Source organism: Cetorhinus maximus, chromosome 15, assembly GCF_964194155.1.
Source record: "Cetorhinus maximus chromosome 15, sCetMax3.hap1.1, whole genome shotgun sequence".
In the NCBI taxonomy this organism is placed as follows: Eukaryota; Metazoa; Chordata; class Chondrichthyes; order Lamniformes; family Cetorhinidae; genus Cetorhinus; species Cetorhinus maximus.
The window spans coordinates 98,657,735-98,678,357 of NC_135893.1; the positions used below are offsets into that span (position 1 = coordinate 98,657,735).

Here is a 20,623-nt window from a genome sequence, read left to right on the forward strand (position 1 = left end):
CATACTCCATGCAGTGGCGAGTTCTACACTCTAACCACTGTCCGGGGAGAGAAATTTCTTCTGAATTATTTATTGGAGCATATATATTTTTAATTAGAATTACTGCACATTCTCAAGTGGCTTGCTTGTTTTTTTTGGCCTGATCTCTGCTATTGGGAATTTTCAGTCAAGGAGGTGAGTGAAAGTGTGAACTTTCACAGATTGGACACCTGCACTGGTGTGAGAACCAATCACTGAATCACTAGGGTCTCTGCCATTCTCAGAGACCTGTGATCCATTGACTAAAGTTTTAACCTTGGCATGTCAAAAAGAAACCCTAGTACGCCACTACTGTCTGACCTTGAATCAATTCCTGGAAATGGACAGTCAGCCATCGTCCTGAGTTTCTATACACTTTTCATTGCTGTGCCGTCTTGGCTTTGCTGGGAGTGGGGCAGGAATCCTGTTTACGTGTATAAATGGGCGTTCCATTGCACTTCCAATGGAAAAGTGTGTATGTGTGTGTGAGTCAGCAAGAAGGGGAAGAGAAAGAGAATAATGAAATGCTCTTTAATAGAAACATAGAAAAATAGCAGGAGTAGGTCATTCAGCCCTTTGAGACTGCTCCGCCATTCAGTCTGATCCTAGCTGATCCTCTATCTCAACGCCATACTCCCGCTCTCTCCCCATACCCCTGCAAGCCTTTAGAGCCCAGAAATCTATCTATTTTCCTTCTTAAATATATTCAGTGACTTGGCTCCACAGCCTCCTGTGATAGAGAATAAATTGGTCATTTCACAAACATCCCCACACAATGAACTTTGTCCAGATATAAAACCCAGGAACTTGAGCTGCAGGGAGACTCCATGAGCTGACGTGATTTGAACAGGCAATGTTTTTGCGCTCCTGAGTCTTCCGATATTCAGTGGAAATAGGTCACAGCAGCACAGGTATTGAAAATTAAAATGCGATGGGAGGTAGAGAATTTGGAATGGGTGGTGATGAGGTTTCCTTTTGTTTCAGATACAGGTAGAAAATTGGAACCATAGAAAAGTTACAGCACAGAAGGAGGCCATTCGGCCCGTCTTGTCCACGCCAGCCCGAGGACACCCAGGTGCCCTTTCTAATCCCACCTTCCTGCACCCGGCCCATAGCCCTGCAGCTTACAGCACTTTAGGTGCAGATCCAGGTACTTGTTAAAATAGTTTAAAGTTTCTGCCTCTACCACCAACTTGGGCAGCGAATTCCAGACACCCACTACCCTCTGTGTAAAAAAGTTCTTCCTCATGTCCCCCCCTACACCTTTTGCCACATATCTTGGATCTATGTCCCCTGGTTCTAGAATTCTCCATCAAGGGAAACAATTTTATCCTGCCCACTCTATCTATTCGCTTATTAGGCATGATGAGGTTCTGAAGAAGAGCCATATTCAATTCGAAACATTAACTCTGCTTCTCTCTCCACAGATGCCACCAGACCTGCTGAGTATTCCCAGCACGTTCTGTATTTATTGTAGAGGATGAGGCGGTCTGATGTTGGTCTGAGGCAGATGTTGGACAATGTGCCTCTGAAATTGGATATCCATTAACCGAATCAGGAGCAGAAGATATTCTGTGAGTCACAACTCTTCGATTGTTAAACTACAGTTCAGTACAGACACTCTTCCTTTCTGGATCCTCTCCTGCTCCAGAAGCAAAACCCCCTCAACTAGGGGAAAACCTGGCTCTTAAGTACAGGTTTCAAAGAGCATCACCTGCTCTCAATTCACTCTGAAGCTTGCCCTGGTTTACTCTTAAAGGGACCTGCGTTTCTAACATTGTTATGGCAAAGCAAACAATTAGAAAATAAATGTCCGTTTGGCTTAATAGCAGATTTGCCTTTGAGTCAGGAGGTTTCAAGACCCACTCTGGGACACAATTTTTTTTATTATTCATTCATGGGATGTGGGTGTCGCTGGCTAGGCCAACATTTATTGCCCATCCCTAATTGCCCTTGGGTAGGTGATGGTGAGCTGCCTCCTTGAACTGCTGCAGTCCATGTGGTGTAGGTACACCCACAGTGCTGTTAGAGAAGGAGTTCCAGGATTTTGACTAAGCGACAGTGAAGTAACGGCGATATATTTCCAAGTCAGGATGGTGAGTGACTTGGAGGGAACTTCCCATTCTGGAACTTCCAGGTGGTGGTGTTCCTATGTATCTGCTGCCCTTGTCCTTCTAGATGGCCGCAGTCATGGGTTTGGAAGGAGCCTTGGTGAATTCCTGCAGTGCATCTTGTAGATAGTACACACTACTGCCACTGTGCGTAGGAGGTGGAGGGAATGAACGTTTGTGGATGTGGTGACAATCAAGTGGGCTGCTTTTTCCTGGATAGTATCAAGCTTCTTGAGTGTTGTGGGAGCTGCACTCATCCAGGCAAGTGGGGAGTATTCCATCACACTCCTGACTTGTGCCTTGTAGACGGTGGACAGCCTTTGGGAAGTCAGGAGGTGAGTTATTTACTGCACGATTCCTAGCCTCTGACCTGCTCTTGTAGCCACAGTATTTATATAGCTGGTCCAGTTCAGTTTCTGGTCAATGGTAACCCCCAGGATGTTGATGAGCAGCTAATCTAGGCATCAGTGCAGAACTGAGAGCGCTATATTATTGCAGGTCTTTCGGATGAAATGGACTGTGCCTAGTTTGCATATTCAAGAGGATGTAAAAGATGGGATAGCACTATTTCCAATATGAGCATGGAAGTTCCCCCAGATGACATTCCTCAAGTAACACCACCAATAAAATCCCAGATTAATTGGACATTCATCTCTCTTGCTGCTGTTCTGAGATGGCTGCCCGCCTGGAGGATGTCATTCCATTTCAAAAAAAACAAGTCAGCTGCTGGGAATTCCCTGGCAGTTTCCCCTCAGTTCCAAGGAAGCTGAGAACCCTGTTTTAGGGGTTTATGTTGTTCTTCTGACGCATTTGTGGCAACGGAGGAGGAGTAGATCCAAGAAAATTCCATCACTGGATCACGAGATATTTTGGAATTCCCTTAGAATACGACGTGGTCTGGATCCATTCAAGCTCTTCCTTCTGTCGTAACACAATTTCAGTTTTCCCATATCCACCTACATTCCGCATTTCCAGGCAATACTGGGATGGCAGTTTGGGGACAACAACTTACGTTATGATTACATTACAAAATATTTTCCATTTTTGTGATCATTGATATCTATTTGTGATATGAGAATGCTGTGAAAGTCATTATTTAAAAGAAAGATAATTTCTGTTCCAGGAAAGGTAATAAACTTAAGCCCATTACTCCTCAACTTGTTCTTGTTATGAGGCTCTCTGGTCATTCCAAACCTATAGTAGGTAAATCAGCCTCCACATGTCATCACTGACATTGAACTTAAAATTCACTTTGGAATCCAAACTGGGTCAATGCACATCTATCTCGTTTTCAGAGAATTTGGGCAGTGAGTACCAATGGTGATCAGACCTGCAGAGATTTGGCTTTCTCAGTCTGAATGGTTGGAATTGGAAATGAGGGCAAGAATTTTGAGGCCTTGCACCAGTTGCAATCTTCTGATAAGTCGTTCACCCTGAGCAAAGCCCCAGCAGTGGCGTGGGGCAGCGTAAATCCCCACTGCTGACTTTTGCAGGCAGATCTACCGGGGACTGAAGATTTCTGGTCCTTCAGCTCATTCCCATCTTTGGTCAGAAATTCAGCTAGGAGACGGATGTATGACCATAAGACCATAAGACATGGGAACAGAAATTAGGCCAATCGGCCCATCGATGGGTCCCAGCCCTTATGGTGAGGATTCAGCAGGGCCTTGTGGAGGGAGGAACCTCTCCTACCTCAAAACAAGACCAGTTGAGTTGCATTAGAGGGGGTTCCAACACCAAGAACTCACATGTCCCACAGCCCCTCAGAGGAGCCATGGATCATTGAAAGAAGCAACAAGCATACCAAACCTCAGGAATGAAGAATCCCTGTTATTGTGTTACTGATGCCTACTTGGGCGTTCAGTACCTTCTGCATAGTAGTAGCTATCACAGAGATTAAGAAAACACACCATAGTGTCAGCGGTGGGTATTTCAGCATCTCAACTTTTTAAGTACACTTCTCCACCCTCGGAGAAGGGCTAACCACAGCCATTGACAACTCCACGGGAACTTCAAGGCCCTGAATATTGGTTGCATTGCTTCACATATATGTTTTAATGTCTGACTTTTCTAACTATGTCTAAGCATTCAGGCAAATTTAGTGTTACTTTTCTCCCGAATCCCTGACTACAAACTAGTTTGCTCACTGGAATGGAAAAGGGGAAGGAGGAAGAGGAAATGAAAAGGATGAGGGAGAGGAGCACATGCAAGAGACACTTACCAACTCAAGCTTATCCACCTTTAACCGAACATGTGGGTCCAGAGAGACCTTTCGTTTGATGCTGGGCACTTCTTTCTGAATGGATGCTTTGGCAGCTGTACAGAAGGAATGACACATGCTAGTTTGTTGCAAATTCAATGTCCTTTGGAGCGTTATAAACTTTAAACTCTCAAACTCTGCTGGGATTCAAGATTGTGTTGTTCACACTTGTGGACAATAGCATAAGCATCTGTGCTGACGGTGGATAGGCTGTTAGTCTCCAAAGTCTGAGGGAGGTGTTAAGAATGTCAGGTTGTAAACGGTTGTACTTTAAACTATTCATTTAATTTCAAGATAGAATAGAGTCGGGGGTCTCAAGGGTAGCTAATCCACATTTTAACCTGGATACAAGGCCCATATGATTCACATTGCCATGGAAGTGGAATTTGAGAGGGTAGGGTGCATATTATAGGATTGGGTTACAAGGTTCTCCTAAAAGATAACTCTGAATTTCATAGACAGGGCAATTGACCAGGATCTGAGCGAGAGAGAGAACGCGAGAGAGAGCAAGAGAGAGAGAGCAAGAAGATAGAGGCAGAAAATCTCTATGGTTCACCACACAGGAATGTGAGTAGGATCTTGCACTTGGATTGAAAAGACCCAATTCATGAGGATTTAAAATGAGACTGGAAGATTCGCCTAGCTTGAGCTAGAGGTAGATTCACCTGGAAAACCCTCGCCATGAAAGACAGCTTTGGGTTAAAAGTTACCAGGTTGGGAAAGAAAAGAATGGAAGTAAACTCTTGGAGGATAAGAATCACTTTGGACTGGTTCTGGGAGAATTCAATATCTGGAGGGAGAACACAGGGGATTTACAAGAATTTTGCTAGGGCTTGAAAATTGCAACTATGAGGAAAAGATTGGATAGGCTGGGGTTGTTTTCCTTGGAACAGAGGAGGCTGAGGGGTGACCTGATTGAGGTGTACAAGATTATGGGGGGGTCTAGGTAGAGTAGACAGGGATGCCCTGTTTCCCCTAGCAGAGAGGTCAATTACCAGGGGGCACAGATTTATGGTGATTGGTAGAAGGATTGGAGGGGACATGAGGAAAAACTTCTTCACCCACCCTGGTGAGTGTTTGGAATTCACAGCCTGGTTCGGTGGTGGAGGCAGAAACCCTCAACTCATTTAAGAGGTACCTGGATCTGCACCTAAAGTGCTGTAACCGGCAAGGCTAAGGACTGGGTGCTAGAAGGTGGGATTAGAATGGGCAACTAGTTTTAATTTTTTTTTCCTTTCTTGGCTAGTGCAGACACGATGGCCCCTTTCTGTGCGATAACTTTTCCATGGTCCTTTGGTTCTATTTTTACCTAAGGGACGGTGTTACTATAACCATGGAGTAGGAGATTTTTGGTTGATTTAAACGTTAAAATGGGAAAGTCCTGTTCCTGAAGTATAATTTGCCTTCAAAAATAGTGTTTAGGCAATGGTGCTGCGAGTTTGTTTGTTGCAGTAAAAGTTTCAAACTTGAAATCTTTTTGTGTGACCCTTTAAGTTGGTCACTCTGAATTCAAATGTCTTTTTAAAAGTTATCGATCTCTATGGAGATCAATGATCGGTACCTGAGCTGGTGACTGACCTACTCCTTTTTAACTGCCTTATCTGCCTGGTTTATGCTGAGTGGCTCGGGTTAAAGTTGATCCTTTGGTGTCTGTTCTGATACTGCAGCCAAATTGGGAGTGTTAATGACCACATTAGAATGGCTAGAATTGGACAGGTCGATCAATACAGGTGAGAGAATTGGGGAGATGGTGGTATAATTATAATGTCACTGGATTTAGTAACCCAGAGGTGCATTCTAATTCTCTGGGGGCACGGGTTCAAATCCCATCACAGTCGCTGGTGGAATTTAAATTCAATTAGTAAAACAATCTGAAATATAAAGCTAGTGTCAGCAAAACTATCATCAACTGTTGTAAAAACCCATTTGGCTCACTAATACCCTTTGGGGAAGGAAATCTACCATCTTTACCTGGTCTGGCCTACATGTGATCCAGGCCCATAGCAATGTGGTTGATTCTTAACTGCTCTCAAGGGCAAATAGGGATGGGCAACAAATACAAGCCTTGCCAATAATGTCAACATCCCATAAACAAATTTAAAAAACCTGACTAGTGACACAACAGAGTATGGCTACACAATCCATTCATTTCTGTGTAGATAACCTCCTTAATTATCCCACTGAGCATATCTGGGTTTGGGTGAAGATCTTGTTTCTTTCTGAGGAGCTAAAGCAGGGTGGGTGGAAATGATGAAGAAGTTGCTTGCTAGACACTTTTCTACAATCATGTAAATCAAAAGGGTTCAGAAGGTGAGAAGCTTTGCCCCTCACCACACTGAGATTAGATACCTGAGGCAGTGAGCTCTAGCGGGCAAATGTCTGGTGACTGGAAAGGCACTGGACAGTGGTCTTCAAGTCGGGGCTGTTGAGAAAAATACGAGTGTATGATTAGCACAAAAGTTTTATAAGATGATACACAGGTACTTAATGCTCTAGGGTTAACGACCATAGGCAAAAGATTATAGGCACAGCAACAGATTCAGATGTCCCTGATCTAGCTGGTCACATTGATAAGGAAGATATGTATCTTTCCCCCTCAATTTTTCTCCCTCTTCTCCTGGGACGCCAGTCATTTTGAGATATAGCTGTACAGCTAACAGGATCCTCTGATACTTCATCCAGCAGCCATTATTTATATATGAGCCTATTGGAGAGTAGCTAATTAAGGCATTTAACTTGCCAATTGAAGCCATTGATCAGAGACTGACTGGAAAACTCTAGTCGGTCTGTGGGTCCCCCTGAGGAATCGAGAGAACAGAAGCTACCTGGAGGCAGTCTCACTGTGGCAGACCAAGGAGCCAGCACTCCAGGCTGACTTTGAGGCCCCTTCACCCCACTGAGAGGGTGTCCGCTCTCTCTCCCTTACCTGCCACAGCAGGCTGCAGTCCCTTTCGTGCTGGAGGGCCTCCTATTGGCTCTCTAGCTTCAAGAGCCCGCCTACCTTCCTAATTGGATGGCAAACGTGCCCTTTGGTCACTGATTGGTGTCGGGTGACAGCCCCCAACACAGTCGGGACCTGTAATTATAATCAGGGGGCCTGACCAAAGACTCAAATTCCTGCCCATAGCCTCAGTTGATGTTCACTTTTGAGCAGGAGCCACGAGACAACAAAAACGAGGGCCGATTCAGATCAGTGAACTCTGCAGAGGCCAGAGGTCGCACTAGAGGCCCATTGACTGGAGCAGGAGAGGAGCACTCTAATGCCTGAACAAAGTTGCAGAGATCCAAAAGAGCAAAATATTGTTACAAGCGTATTATATCTCAATCTATAAATCCTGTAATTTTGACCCCGATGTCTTACATTGAGACGTCAGGACATACGGGTAAAAATGGTACTTGTAGGCCTCACCAATATAATACTTGCCAGCTCCTCAGGTAAAAAAAAACCGGGACCAATTTTATTTCGCCATTTTACTGGACTCACGCTGTGAGTCCAACCATTTTTTGGGCCTGCTATGTTTAAAAGGCATTGGCTTTTGGTAACTAACTTATCTTGACATAGGTCATCCTGCACAATCCTGATAAGTTCAGTTAAATTTCTCATTCTACCTTCATCTGCAGCATGCTACAGTACTTGAAACGATCACCTTATTAATTCTCTGCTTCTGCCTTTGTTGCTGTCTGAAAAGAAAGACCTGCATTCATATAGCGCCTTTCCTGACCTCGGCCTGCCCCAAAGTGCTTTACAGTCAATGAAATACTTTTTGAAGTGTAGCCACGGGAGTCATGTAGAAAGTGCAGCGGGCAACTTGTGCACAGTAAAGTCCCACAAACAGCAGCATGACACTAATCTGTTTTTAGGCGTTTGTTGAGGGATAAATATTGACCAGGACGCTGGACAGAATTCCCCTGATTTTCTTCGAAATAGTAACATGCAATCTTTTATATCCACCTGATGCGAGGGCAAGCGGAGCCTCAGTTTAATGCCTCATCAGAAAGACAGCACCACTGCCAATGTGGCACTCCCTAGATTTTATGCTCCAGTCTCCGGAAAGGGCCCCATGACCTCCTGATACAGGAGCAAGAGTGAGACACAGAGACACCGGAGGTGAGATGGGCAGTTGAAGGAAAGGTGAACAATTGAGAATGGGAATAGGACAGGCAAGAGGAATTAAGTCTACCGTTATGTGGAAGATAAGCACCAGCATGGACTGTCGATTCCTGTTTGGTAATTGCTATGTGGTTCAATATAACAGAATAAGTTTATACTGACCTTAGGTGTTCTCACATGAACCTTCAACCTACAAGAACTGTAGCCATTTCCAGTGTTCTTCTGAGCTGAGTGGTCCCCGTTGTGTAATGAAGTATTTGAATGTAAAGATCCTTTGCCTGGTAAAAAGGCAATTGTTATGGTTTCTTCATTCCTTTAAATAAATTATAAAAATTATAAAAGCTTAGGTTCATCCAAAACTCTCCTAGCCGTGTTCTAACTTGCAACCAAGTCCCGTTGACCCACCACCTTGTGGTTCGCTGACATAGACTGATTCCCGGTTTAAGTAAACTTCGATTTTAAAATTCTCCTCCTCGTTTTCAAATCCCTCCATGGCTTCAGACCTCCGTTTCTCTGCAACCTCTTAGAGTCTCACAACCCTGCGAAATGCCTGCACTCCTCCAATTCTCACAGAAGTCACAGAATCGTTATGGTGCAGAAGGAGACCCAAGCAGCATGGAGCAGCAGGGTCTGGCTGGTGAAGGCGTTTGGGTGTTATTAGATTTTACTTATTCGCTGTTTTTGGGCTGCCTTAACAAATAAGGAGGAGGCGTGTGAGGACAGGCAGCTTTTAAATTGGTGACTGTGATTGACTTCCGGTTCACGCATTACCCCTCTTCTGCCTGACGCCTCGGTCTAGACACCTGACTGGGTGCGGAGCCCCCTTCCCAACACAGATTGGCGGCTTTCCCTTGGGGAGCCCGCTAATTGGCCGTCTGACGCTCGATTTGCTGAGCTGTGACAGCGGGGGCGGGTGGGGGTGGGGGGTGGGGGGGGGGGGGTGGGCAGGAGTGAGTGGACCACTCACTTTCGGTTCTGCTTCCCTCACCCCTACTGAAAACCATAAGATTGAGCCCCGGGGAAACACCAAGATTGGTAGATGTTTGGAACTCTCTTCTACAAACAATTGATGTGGGTTGTTCATTTTAAATCTGAGATTGATGGACTTTTGTTCACTAATGGTATTAGGGGATATGGGGCAAAGGCACAGAGTTAGGTTACAGATCAGCTGTGATCTCATTGAATGGCAGGAAACATTTGAAGGATTAAATGGTCTTCTCCTGTTCCTAAGTTCCTAACTCTAAAGAGAAAATAATGTATTTTTCATGGTGCCCAATAATTCTCATCTCTAAGCTAGTTACTGCTGGACTCTCATAAGAAAGGCTTGCATTTATATAGCACCTTTCATGGCCTCAGGATATCTCAAAGCATTTTGCAGCCGATGAAGTATTTTGATGTGTAGAAACTGTTGTACTGTAGGAAACGCAGCACCCAATTTGCACACAGAAAGCTTCCATGACGAGCAATGAATAAATGACCACATCATTTTAGGAGTTGGTTTTCTAGAAACATCAGCCAGGACATTGGGACAACTCCCCCATCCTCCTGTGCAACAGTGCCTCAGATTTTTTAACATTCACCCGAGAGGGCAGATAACACCTCACCTGAAAGACGGCACCTCTGACAGAATAGCATCCCATCAGTACTGCAGCGGAGGTTTCAATCTGGATTGTGCACCTGGAGTGGGGCTTGAACCCATGACCTTCTGGCTCTAAGGCCAAAGTGCTACTACCAAGCCACAGCTGACACACACAACAGACAAAATAGCTACTTACGTAAACATCATTTTATTGAGGATGCTTCTGGCTTCCTCATACGTAACCCCAATCAGAGACTTCTTGTTAATAGCGACCAGCTGGTCTCCCGGACGAAGTCGACCATCCTTCAAACAAATACAAGAAAATTTACTTACAGATCAAGCAGAAGGTTGTAATTTTATCATTTGAACAGAAGCCTGCGGAATTTCGTCAGGTTTTAAAGTTCTCTCATTCCCGCTCTCGTGTGGGCACAATTACTCTGCAGTGACTCCGTAGCTAACCAATGCGACGGGCGGTTTTAAAATGTACATTTTCCATGATTCTATTTTGTGCCTTTATTAGGGTGAGGAAAGTCACTGCTGTGAGAGGAACCAAATTTCTACCCCTGGACAAAGAGTGCTCACTAATTATGCTCAGCCCATGCATGGTACAAGTTAGATTGTAAGCAAAGATCCCTCTGCTCTTTCCCCAAATGTGTGTCTTCTACCAGCCTCAGAAGAGCGACCCCCTTCTCCCTCCCTCAACACCCCACCGACTCCCCCACTTTGCTTGCGTGACATTTCACACGTGGGAGGTGGGTTCTTATCTTCATTCCTGAAATAATGTGGAGGGGTGGATGGCAATCGCATTAGCATTGAAATAAATGGAATGTTAATCAGGCAGGTTCAGCACTCGGCTTCCTATAGGCAGCGAATTCAAAAATATATCCTCAGTCTCAAAGACAGATCGCCGATTCAGTGACAAAATCGTCTTTGCGATGGGCCTAAACTCACTTGAAGCCCCATTTCACTTCCCAAACTATTTTCATTTGGGAGCGTTGCAGCCAGCAGAAAGGTTTTCATCCCATCACATCTGACTGAATTTAAACCCTTGGTACCAGAGACAAAAAGATACTGCAGCATCCAGCTGACATCATATACAGCGTTTCTTCTCTGCTGTCCAACCAGTTTGAAAATCTATGCACTCATCATTGTCACATTTTGTCAATTCTGATTATTTCCTCCTGCAGCGAGCTTGGTATGATTTTTATTAAGTTGTTACTATTCGGTTAAATTCTGTTTACTATAGGATTAAGATCCCGCACGACAACTTAAGGTGAGGAGCAATTGAGTGCATTAAAGTCAGATGGATCACTTTGCGGAATATTGCTTCCCACACACAATTTTGACTTGGGACAGTCAGGGGCAATGGGGGTAGTTTTGACAATGGGATAAAATGGGTGATATTGGGTCAGCCATCTTGTATACATCTGTCCTGCTGTTGATCATTTTATTCTATTATGCAAAGCCAAAATTGCCCCCAGTAACTAATCTCAGACAAGACTTTGGGTGATTATGATCAAGTGGCTTCTCTTGTGAGTGAGCCACCCAGAGTCAATATGGAGTGTGACCTATTCAATTGGGAATAGTAGGGGTAGCTTCAAGGTGGCCTCAATCCAGGGATGGCTATTTGGTTTTGTTGGCAGTCTGACAGGCCAACCACTGGATAGACAGAAGGCACAGCCAAAAGTAAAAAAGGAAAAATCATACAATTGGGTGAAGTGGGGGAGAGGTGCTGTCTGCTAACTCTGGCCAAAGAGTGGGTTAGCACCAGAGGGGCAAAGATCTCTTCTAGTAGAATAGAGCCAACCAATCACAGGGAAAAGATACTGGTGTGAAGGGTATGTTGTAGCTCGCAAACAGGAGAATGTGTATCTTGCTCTGTTATTTCGTACGCAGCAGGACATGTTATGGGACAAGATACAATCCACAATTAACAGCTTCATCCCTTCACAAGGAATCTGATAAATGAACCAGCTTCTTGATTGTTTTTTCTATTGGCCTCACCTCATCAAATTGTTAATCAGTTCACCTTTCAGAAGCCTGAGAGGTGTCAGCTGTGGCTCAGTTCATAGCACCCTCACCTTTGAATCAGAGGGTTGTGGGTTCATGTCCCACTCCCGGAAACCAAGAACTGTGATTGTACTCGAAAGAGTTGCAATCTGTGACTGTTGATAACTCGAAAGAGTTTTAGAAGCCTGAGAGGTGTCAGCTGTGGCTCAGTTCATAGCACCCTCGCCTTTGAATCAGAAGGTTGTGGGTTCATGTCCCACTCCTGGAAACCAAGAACTGTGAATGTACTCGAAAAGAGTTACATGCGATCTGTTGATAACTCGAAAGAATTTTTTTTTTTTCAGAAGCCTGAGAGGTGTCAGCTGTGGCTCAGTTCATAGCACCCTCACCTTTGAATCAGAGGGTTGTGGGTTCATGTCCCACTCCCGGAAACCAAGAACTGTGATTGTACTCGAAAGAGTTGCAATCTGTGACTGTTGATAACTCGAAAGAGTTTCAGGGGCCTGAAGGAATGCACAAGTGAGATCAGAGTGTTCACTTCATTTAGCACAGGGCTTCACTGTAAAGGCTCTGGGTTTGCTATTGCGTGACTAGACATTGGCCGTCAGTCTAAACTCCTGATTGTAAAGGATGTTGGGTTCATTTAGAGATGACACTGGACCTGGGAGAATATGGAGAGTGGATTCAAAATCTGCCACAATCCTCAGATAAGGCATAACAGTTACAAATTGGATTGGAACTCCAGATGAAAGATATTATCACTTAAAGAATCCTGAATCAGCTAATTACAAGACCTCGAAGCCAATTGCAAGGCCTCAAATGAGTTACTCAAACTTCCAAATCAGAAAAAGTGAAAATATAAAATTGAGTCATATTTTTTAATATAGATCTGAGCACAATAACATTTTTTCAAATCTCCCTAACTGGACATTGCCACAATTGTTTCAGTCTTGCCTTTTGACAATCTCCCCCTGAGATGATATCCTCCACATACACTTTGGGCCCATCGGGCCTGTTGGACCCTCCCGTCACCGTCAGCCCGAGGCCAGTCGATTTGGTGATGGTAACAAGCTGAATTCCATCATCGGTATGGCAACTAAGAGGAAACAAATAATTTAGAATATAAACTGTGACAGGCATTAAAAAGTACAGGTTCTTTAGAGAGAAAAAAACGAACATTGTGGTTACTCAGAATGCAATGATTTTTATGCTCTTGAAGCAAAACTATGAAGCAAATTCTGGGCTCACTTCAAGGGAATCTGACACCTGCACACATTCATGTTTCTTTACATAGGGGAGGGGGCAACATTTTTCCAATTTCCAATCCCTAACAGTATAGAGAATGTCTGGTTTGTCAGTTCATCACCGACACTGAGCTCCCCTGCATTGCTGTCAAAGTAGCATCTTGCACATGTCACCTGGCCTGCTTCAGGTGATATAAATCCAGTAACCTTCCAGAGCAATGGCTGACACCTCACTGACCCACTCTCTCTGGTTCTTGGCCTGAACAAAAGTTGGTACCTGCCAAGGCCCTCAAACAGGGGAAGCGTCTTGGTGCTGGGAGGAGGCCAAAGCTCAACAGCAGCATAATGTAGTTTCCAAACAATCATTTTAAAGTCTAGCCACTTTTTAAAAAAAATTTTTAAGCCCATGCACTGTTTTGTTGGCACACTGGCTTGGAATCTCTTCCTCTTCTCCATGGTTGGTGCTGATCTCTCACAGGTCAGAACATTCACTTGTCCTATAGATGCCTACTTGATTATGGCCATATTTCAGACCTCAAGGTTATTTACATATGGGTGATGGGCTTCTGACCTTTGCTGAGGGCTCAAACTGGAATAGGTGCAGAGATTGTTGTGTTAAGCCTCAAGGGTCAATCACACAGCAGGACAAAGAGATGTCCTACGGGTTTTTCAGTTTACCAGTGGAGAGTGTGCACAGCATTAATATATGTACATATATAAATACACAGGGCAGACAGAAAGAACAGGTACACACATTGCACCTGTTTCAGCTAAACAAAATAAGTGACAGCCATTCGCTGACTCATTCCTCAGGGCAATGCCTTGACCAAACAGAGTCAATTTGCCTGGTTTAAATTTCACATAATGCTTGGCAGTTAACTGTCAATCATAATCACTGGTGCATTCTCCATGGCAACACTACCAATCAGAGTCCGCTTGCCAACCAGTCAGCACTCTCTTCACATACAGTATAAATTGTTGTTTTCCCCTTATTTGGCATAATGCAAAGTGTCCTGATGAGTGCAAGACGAAAAGCTTTGACATGTCCCTTTATTCAGCAGTACTCAAGTTCTCTACTACCACACAACTATTTGTGTTGTAACACTGACAACATGTCAAAAATACCTCATTGACTGTACAGTGCTATGTGACATACTGAGGTCATGAAAGCTACTAAATAAATAAATTCTTTCACCTCAATGCCTGGATCCGACAAGCCTCCTGACATCCAGAGTTTGGAGAGTTTGAAGTTTGAAAAATAGGCCAGGATTAGAATGTTCTGACAGTCGTGACTATGGAAAATGGTGGGGTGGCAGGAGCTTAACCTCATATTACTTTCTATTACAGCTGGCCACAACTCTTGCGCAAGATCGGCATGGGGAAGTGGAAAGTCTAGGTCGTGGGGTCAATGTATTAAATATTGCAACACGATTGCTGCATCAGCTGTGGCTCAGTTGGTAGCACTCTCACCTCTAAGTTATCAAGTTCTGGGTTTAAGTCACACTGCAGGACTTAAAAGTACCAAAATCAAGACTAACACTCCAATACAGTATTGAGGGAGTGCTGCACTATTGGAGGTGCCATCTTTCCGATTAGGTGTTTAAAAGCTGCCCTCTCAAGTGGATATAAATGATCCTGTGGCACTATTTGGAAGAAAAGCAAGAGAGTTATCCCTGGTGTCCTGGCCAGTATATATCTCTCAGTCACCATCACAGAAACAGATTATCTGGTTGTTATCACGTTGTTATGTGTGGGAGCTTGCTGGGTGCAAATTGGCTGCCATGTCATAGGTGATCATGAAAAGCACTATAAAAATGTAAGTCTTTTGGTATCATGAGAACAGTGAAACTTTATAAAGTAAGGGTGGCGATTTTTTTTAATGCCACTCAATTGTACAAGTGCACAAAAGCTCCTGAAGCTATGGAGATATTTACGTTTCAGATTCCTCTTGTTACGCAACACAGTGACAGTTACCAGCCCCAACTCCTGGGCAATGCGGCGATTTTCCACTTTGGACACTTGTTATTATAGCGCCATTATTTAGCACTCGCAGTACAGGGCAAAGCAAGGATAAGATCCAGCTCAACATTCACCCTACCTTGCCCTCAACAGTTTATACTTTACTCAGCAAATCAGTAAAGCAATTCCTATGGCAGCCCCATTCCCCCCAGCAGCCATCCTTGTGAGACTGTCAGCTCATACTGCGAGCAGTTTAACACTGTGGGCTTACTCTCACTCGGCGCTGGGTATGACTGCTCAACTTCATTTCAATGAGGGCCTTTTGCAGCCACCAGGAATTTATGATTCGTATGCACTGAGGTGGGTTTGAGCCAGGTTTCAGCGCTGAAAGGACTATTGAGCTAACTCACTGTGACATTACAGACCAGTTCCCCCTTTTCTGTGTACATCAAAGAATTAGGTGAGGTAACAAGGTGATGTGCCACACAAATAAATTCACAAAGATGATTAATAGTTGTCGGACATACTGTGCACTGGAGCAAAGTAAAGTTCCAGCGTTTCCATTGGACGAGTTACGAGAACTGGTTGGGCTTAATTGCTCAGAACTCAGGGAGGATGATGAGGAGCTTGAAGATGTTCTGCCTGTTCCAAATCCGAAGGGGGAAAAGGGAAAAAGATGAAGAACAAACAAGATGAAACGTAAGGTTTTCTGATCCTACAGCCTCTGCATTAATGATGCATTGTTTATTTAAAGTCTCATTGGACAGCTGAAAGCATCAGACAAAAGAATATGGTGCCATCAAAGTGGCTGTCTCCCTATTCGATCAATCTAATTCTCTCCCCACCTCCCTCAAGAGCAAGGCTCAATAACACAATGATATGCTATGTACACATATAACACTTGCAGGCAAATGCCAATGTCAACAACCATATCTCTGGAGTTGATTAAGGCACACAATCCCACTCGGTGATAGGAACAATGGTGGAGAGGGACTTTCTTCATGGCTTTTCACTTACAGAATCCTTGGTGTTTAGTCATTAGCAAACAGTGGGCAGATAACCTACACCAGTGTTGCATCAGTTGGGGAAACCACTGGTAGAAAAATGGTGGCTTTGGAAAACCAACCGTAGTGGTGGCAGAAGGTGGGACCACAGAGGAAAAGACTGGGCTCTATATCTCAATCAGCTGCTGCAATGCTACTGAACTTTGAGGGCCTCACCTTCCCCGTTTCAAAAGTACTTTACGCTCACTTCTTGGAGGCTCCCGGGGCGATCTGCAGGCGAGACAGTCAACTGCTGCCCAGTGAAGTCATTCACTCCTTGACCCATTTCCAGTCATGATGTGGGATCACAAGACGACATCCACAAGAACTGCCCACCCACAAGCCCCCCCAAAATCCCAGAACTTCCGAAACGCAGTGGAGACCTGCTCATAAGTGGTGCCCAACCCAAAATCTGCTCGCACAGATGATGGCGCATCGCGGGCCCCACGAGTTTAGAGGGAATACATTTTGGAAAGGGATCAGATTTTTATACTGAGTGCCTTGAATTCTGTTTTGAAAGAAATTGACGCTATTTATTTAAGAGCATTTAAAATGCAAACCTCAGAACGCCAAGAAGTGTTTTGCAACACTTATCTGCACCAGATATTGACTCCAGACAATGCAGAAACCTTCACCAGTCAGGGAATTGTTTAAATTGGCTCCAAATGAGTCTGCCCCAAATTTCCCAGTATCCAGCACCAAAGATAAGTGGGAGCCCTTTACAATACACAATGGATTTTACTGTATGACAAACCTTGGGAACGTGTTGCATTACATAAAAAGAAAATGAAACTTACCAGTTCCTTGTAGCGTGGGTGAATTCCTTGCCGATCCTGTGCTGCTTCGAGACCCATAGTTTGCTAATAATTCTGAAAATTCTCTCCTGCTCAAAACAGAGAGAAATTCTGAATTTCAGGAGGACAGTACTTAGAGAAATACTAATAAAGCTATTGAAGGGCAACTTTTGGATAGATTTACACCTATTGACATCAGTGGGTGGGCACTCTTGCCTCTGAATCAGAAGGTTGCAGGTTCAAACCCCATTCCAAAGACATGATCACAATATCTAAGTTGCCATTTTCAGTGCTGTCTTTCAGATGAGATATTAAACTGATGCCACATCTGTCCTCTCAGCTGGATGTGAAATATCCCCCAGCATTATTTCGACATCAGAAATGCTTTAAGGATATCCTTAAGTTATCCCTGAAGAGATCAAACATCCCCACTGACTACTGGGAGCCCCTGGCTTGTGTCTGGCTGAAATGGAGAAGTTTCATTCGATGAGCAATGGGCAGAAGTGGTGTTTGGAGGGTCAGGTAGATGAGTTGATCTAGGTTTTTTTTTTATTCGTTCACGGGATGTGGGCTTCGCTGACTAGGCCAGCATTTATTGGCCATCCCTAATTGCCCTTGAGTAGGTGGTGGTGAGCTGCCTTCTTGAACCGCTGCAGTCCATGTGGTGTAGGTACACCCACAGTGCTGTTAGGAAGAGAGTTCCAGGATTTTGACCCAGCAACAGCGAAGGAATGGCGATATATTTCCAAGTCAGGATGGTGAGTGGCTTGACAGGGGGGGATCGTCCATGCATCTGCTGCTCTCTCAAAGCCTCAACGCCACCTCTGCGTGTTCCCGACGGAGTGTCTTAGGGCATTTGGTGCCTTCCCAAATTAACTTTCTCCGTTTTGCTCGATCATAAGTCATGGCCTCCATCAGTGGGAATGTTTAACCTCTTTAGGGATGCCGTCATTCTCCTGCCATCACCAGTACAATAGTGTAATTAATGTAGTACCACATCCCAAGGCACTGCTGAAACTCACCAAGGCTCTTTAGACAGCACCTTCCAAACCCACGACTGTTACCATCTGGAAGGGCAAGGGCAACAGATAGATGGGAACACCACCACCTGGAAATTCAAGTCACTCACCATCCTGACTTGGAAATATGTCACTGTTCCTTCACTGTCGCTGGGTCAAAATCCTGGAACTCCCTCCCCCACAGCACCATGGCTGTACCTACACCACAGGGACTGCAGCTTTAAATTGAGATGTTTCCAGGCTGGGAGCCAATGTAGGCCAGCAAACACAGAGGCATAAAGGGTGAATGAACTTTGTTTGTATAAAGGTACAGGCTACAGAGTTTCCCACAAGCACAAGTTTATGTAGGGCGGATGATGGATGCCAAAACTCTCCCATATCTAATTTGGAATATCGGACATTAACGGTTGTTGCCTTGATGCAATTTTAAGTGTTTCTAAGCTACAAATAAATGTTTTATTTGTGTAAAGTCTGGAATGGAAAGGCACCGTACAGTTTTTTATATTGATCCTGACCCTGGCCTTGAAAGAGCCTGGAGAAGCTGAAGTTCTCTCCTGATCCTTAAGGATTCCAGTCTTTGTTCTATACATCAACACAGTCAAGGAGATTTTTATCCTTTCATAAGTGGAGGAATTTATCTGCGCCACATTTTTAAACATCATTCATTCTATTTTTAAACTTTATCCACTAATATCTTTTTTTTTAATAACGGTCACAGGGATTTGAAGGTCTTATGGCTATCATAACTATAGTCATAGAAACACATTATTGCTTCTGACCAGGGTCAACCTGGATTTAGCATGATCCTTATCTCAAACAATTTGATTTCAGCATAAGAGGTGAATGAGTGCATTAGTCCATCAACGTTTCAAATGTCTGTACCGGGTATAAATAAAACCAATTACATAGATGAGAGGGGGCAAGTCGGCAAACGGTGGTGTGACAAATAGATTAAAAGGGTGTGGAGGTAGATAATCGTTGGCAAACATTTTAAGAATAGGTTCTTAAATAATTCAAAATTCTCAGTGAAAATACTTTCCATTGAGGAACAAAGACTCCACAGGAAAGATATGATCCATCTGTGCCTGACAAAAGAAGATAAAGATAGTACCAGATTAAAGGAAGAGGCTTATAAGGTTATGAAGAATAGTAGTAAGCCTGAGGATCGGGAGTTTTTTTAGAAACCAGCCAAGGACGAACAAAAGAATTGATTAAAAGGGAAAAAATAGAATGTGAGAGTAAATTAGGGAGAAACGTGAAAACAGATGCTTCTAGAGGTAGGTAAAAGAAAGACTCTAGCAAAAGTAAATATTAGTCCCTTAGAGGCTGAGACATGAGTTATCATGGAGAATAAGGAAATGACTGAGAGGTTAATGCCCTGTCAGAGGTGTCGTCTTTCAGATGAGGTGTTAAGCCAAGGCCCCATCTGCCTGCTCAAGTCGGGGCCGCAAAAGATCCAATGTCGCTATTTTGAAGAAGAGCGGAGGCTTTATCTCTGGTGTTCTGTCCAATATTTATCCCTCAAATCAACGTCACAAAAGCCGATAACCTGGTCATTATCACATTGTTATTTGTGGGAGTTGGCTGAGTGCAAATTAGCTGCCGTGTTTCTTACATTACAACTGTGACTACACTTGGAAAAGTATTTCATTTACTGTAAAGTGCTTTGAGACGTCCAGTGTAGGTCTGAAAATTGCTATATATATATATATATATATATGTGCAAGTCTTTCTGTTTTTAAGCGAATATTTTGTATCTGTCTTCACAGTGGAAGGCTCAAAAAGTGTACCAAAAATAGGTGGTAATCAAGGGGCTAATGGCAGTGAGAAACTTAAAGTAAATCATAGAGAAAAAGTACTAAGGGGAGAATTTTCTCCCCATCAGACGGGCCGGTCGGAAGCGGGCGTGGGCGGAGCTGATCGCTGCCTGCGATTGGCTGCGCGCCGCCATTTTACACGCCAATTAAGGCCCGCCCAGCGTGAGGCGCACCCGGAAGTGCTCAGCGCTGCCTGTGTGGGAGGGGGGAGGAGGGAGAGTCGGGGCCTGCGCTCATTCGCGCATGCTTGCAAAAGGGCGCAGAAATCTCCCTGAAGCACGGAGCTGCCTCGGGGAGATTAAGTTGAATTTGACACTTCAAAATAAAAAAAAAGTTAAAAAGCATTTACACCTGTCCCCTCGTGTGACAGTGTCACATGAGCTGGGATATATTTATCAAATGGTTAATAAATATTTATTAATTTAATAAACCCTTCATGAAACGTCATTCCGCCTGTGGATGAGGTTTCATGAATAATACGAAGGCCGCCTGGGCTCTTCGCCTGCCCCCCCGCTAACCTTAAGGTTGGACGGGCAGTCCTGTCAATTAGTTCAATTGCTGTGTCAATGACCCTAACAGGCCTTTGACAGTTCGGTGGGCACACAGCCGACTCCGGTGCGCGCCCGCCGAACGAAAGATCGGAATGACGCGCGGCAAC

General features: G+C 44.2%; 1 protein-coding gene across 3 annotated transcripts in view; it reads right to left on the minus strand.

Moving 5' to 3' along the window:
• Nucleotides 1-20,623, minus strand: part of LOC144691035 (syntaxin-binding protein 4) — a 140,882-nt gene that overhangs the window by 33,013 nt on the left and 87,246 nt on the right. For all 3 annotated transcript variants that reach the window (XM_078559040.1, XM_078559041.1, XM_078559042.1), the window contains 7 exons: nucleotides 17,133-17,218; nucleotides 15,820-15,934; nucleotides 13,044-13,185; nucleotides 10,276-10,382; nucleotides 8,663-8,813; nucleotides 6,739-6,811; nucleotides 4,351-4,445 (listed from right to left, as the gene is read on the minus strand). In XM_078559040.1, the coding sequence (XP_078415166.1) occupies nucleotides 4,351-4,445; nucleotides 6,739-6,811; nucleotides 8,663-8,813; nucleotides 10,276-10,382; nucleotides 13,044-13,185; nucleotides 15,820-15,934; nucleotides 17,133-17,218 (769 nt within the window). The remainder of the gene's footprint in view (nucleotides 1-4,350; nucleotides 4,446-6,738; nucleotides 6,812-8,662; nucleotides 8,814-10,275; nucleotides 10,383-13,043; nucleotides 13,186-15,819; nucleotides 15,935-17,132; nucleotides 17,219-20,623) is intronic.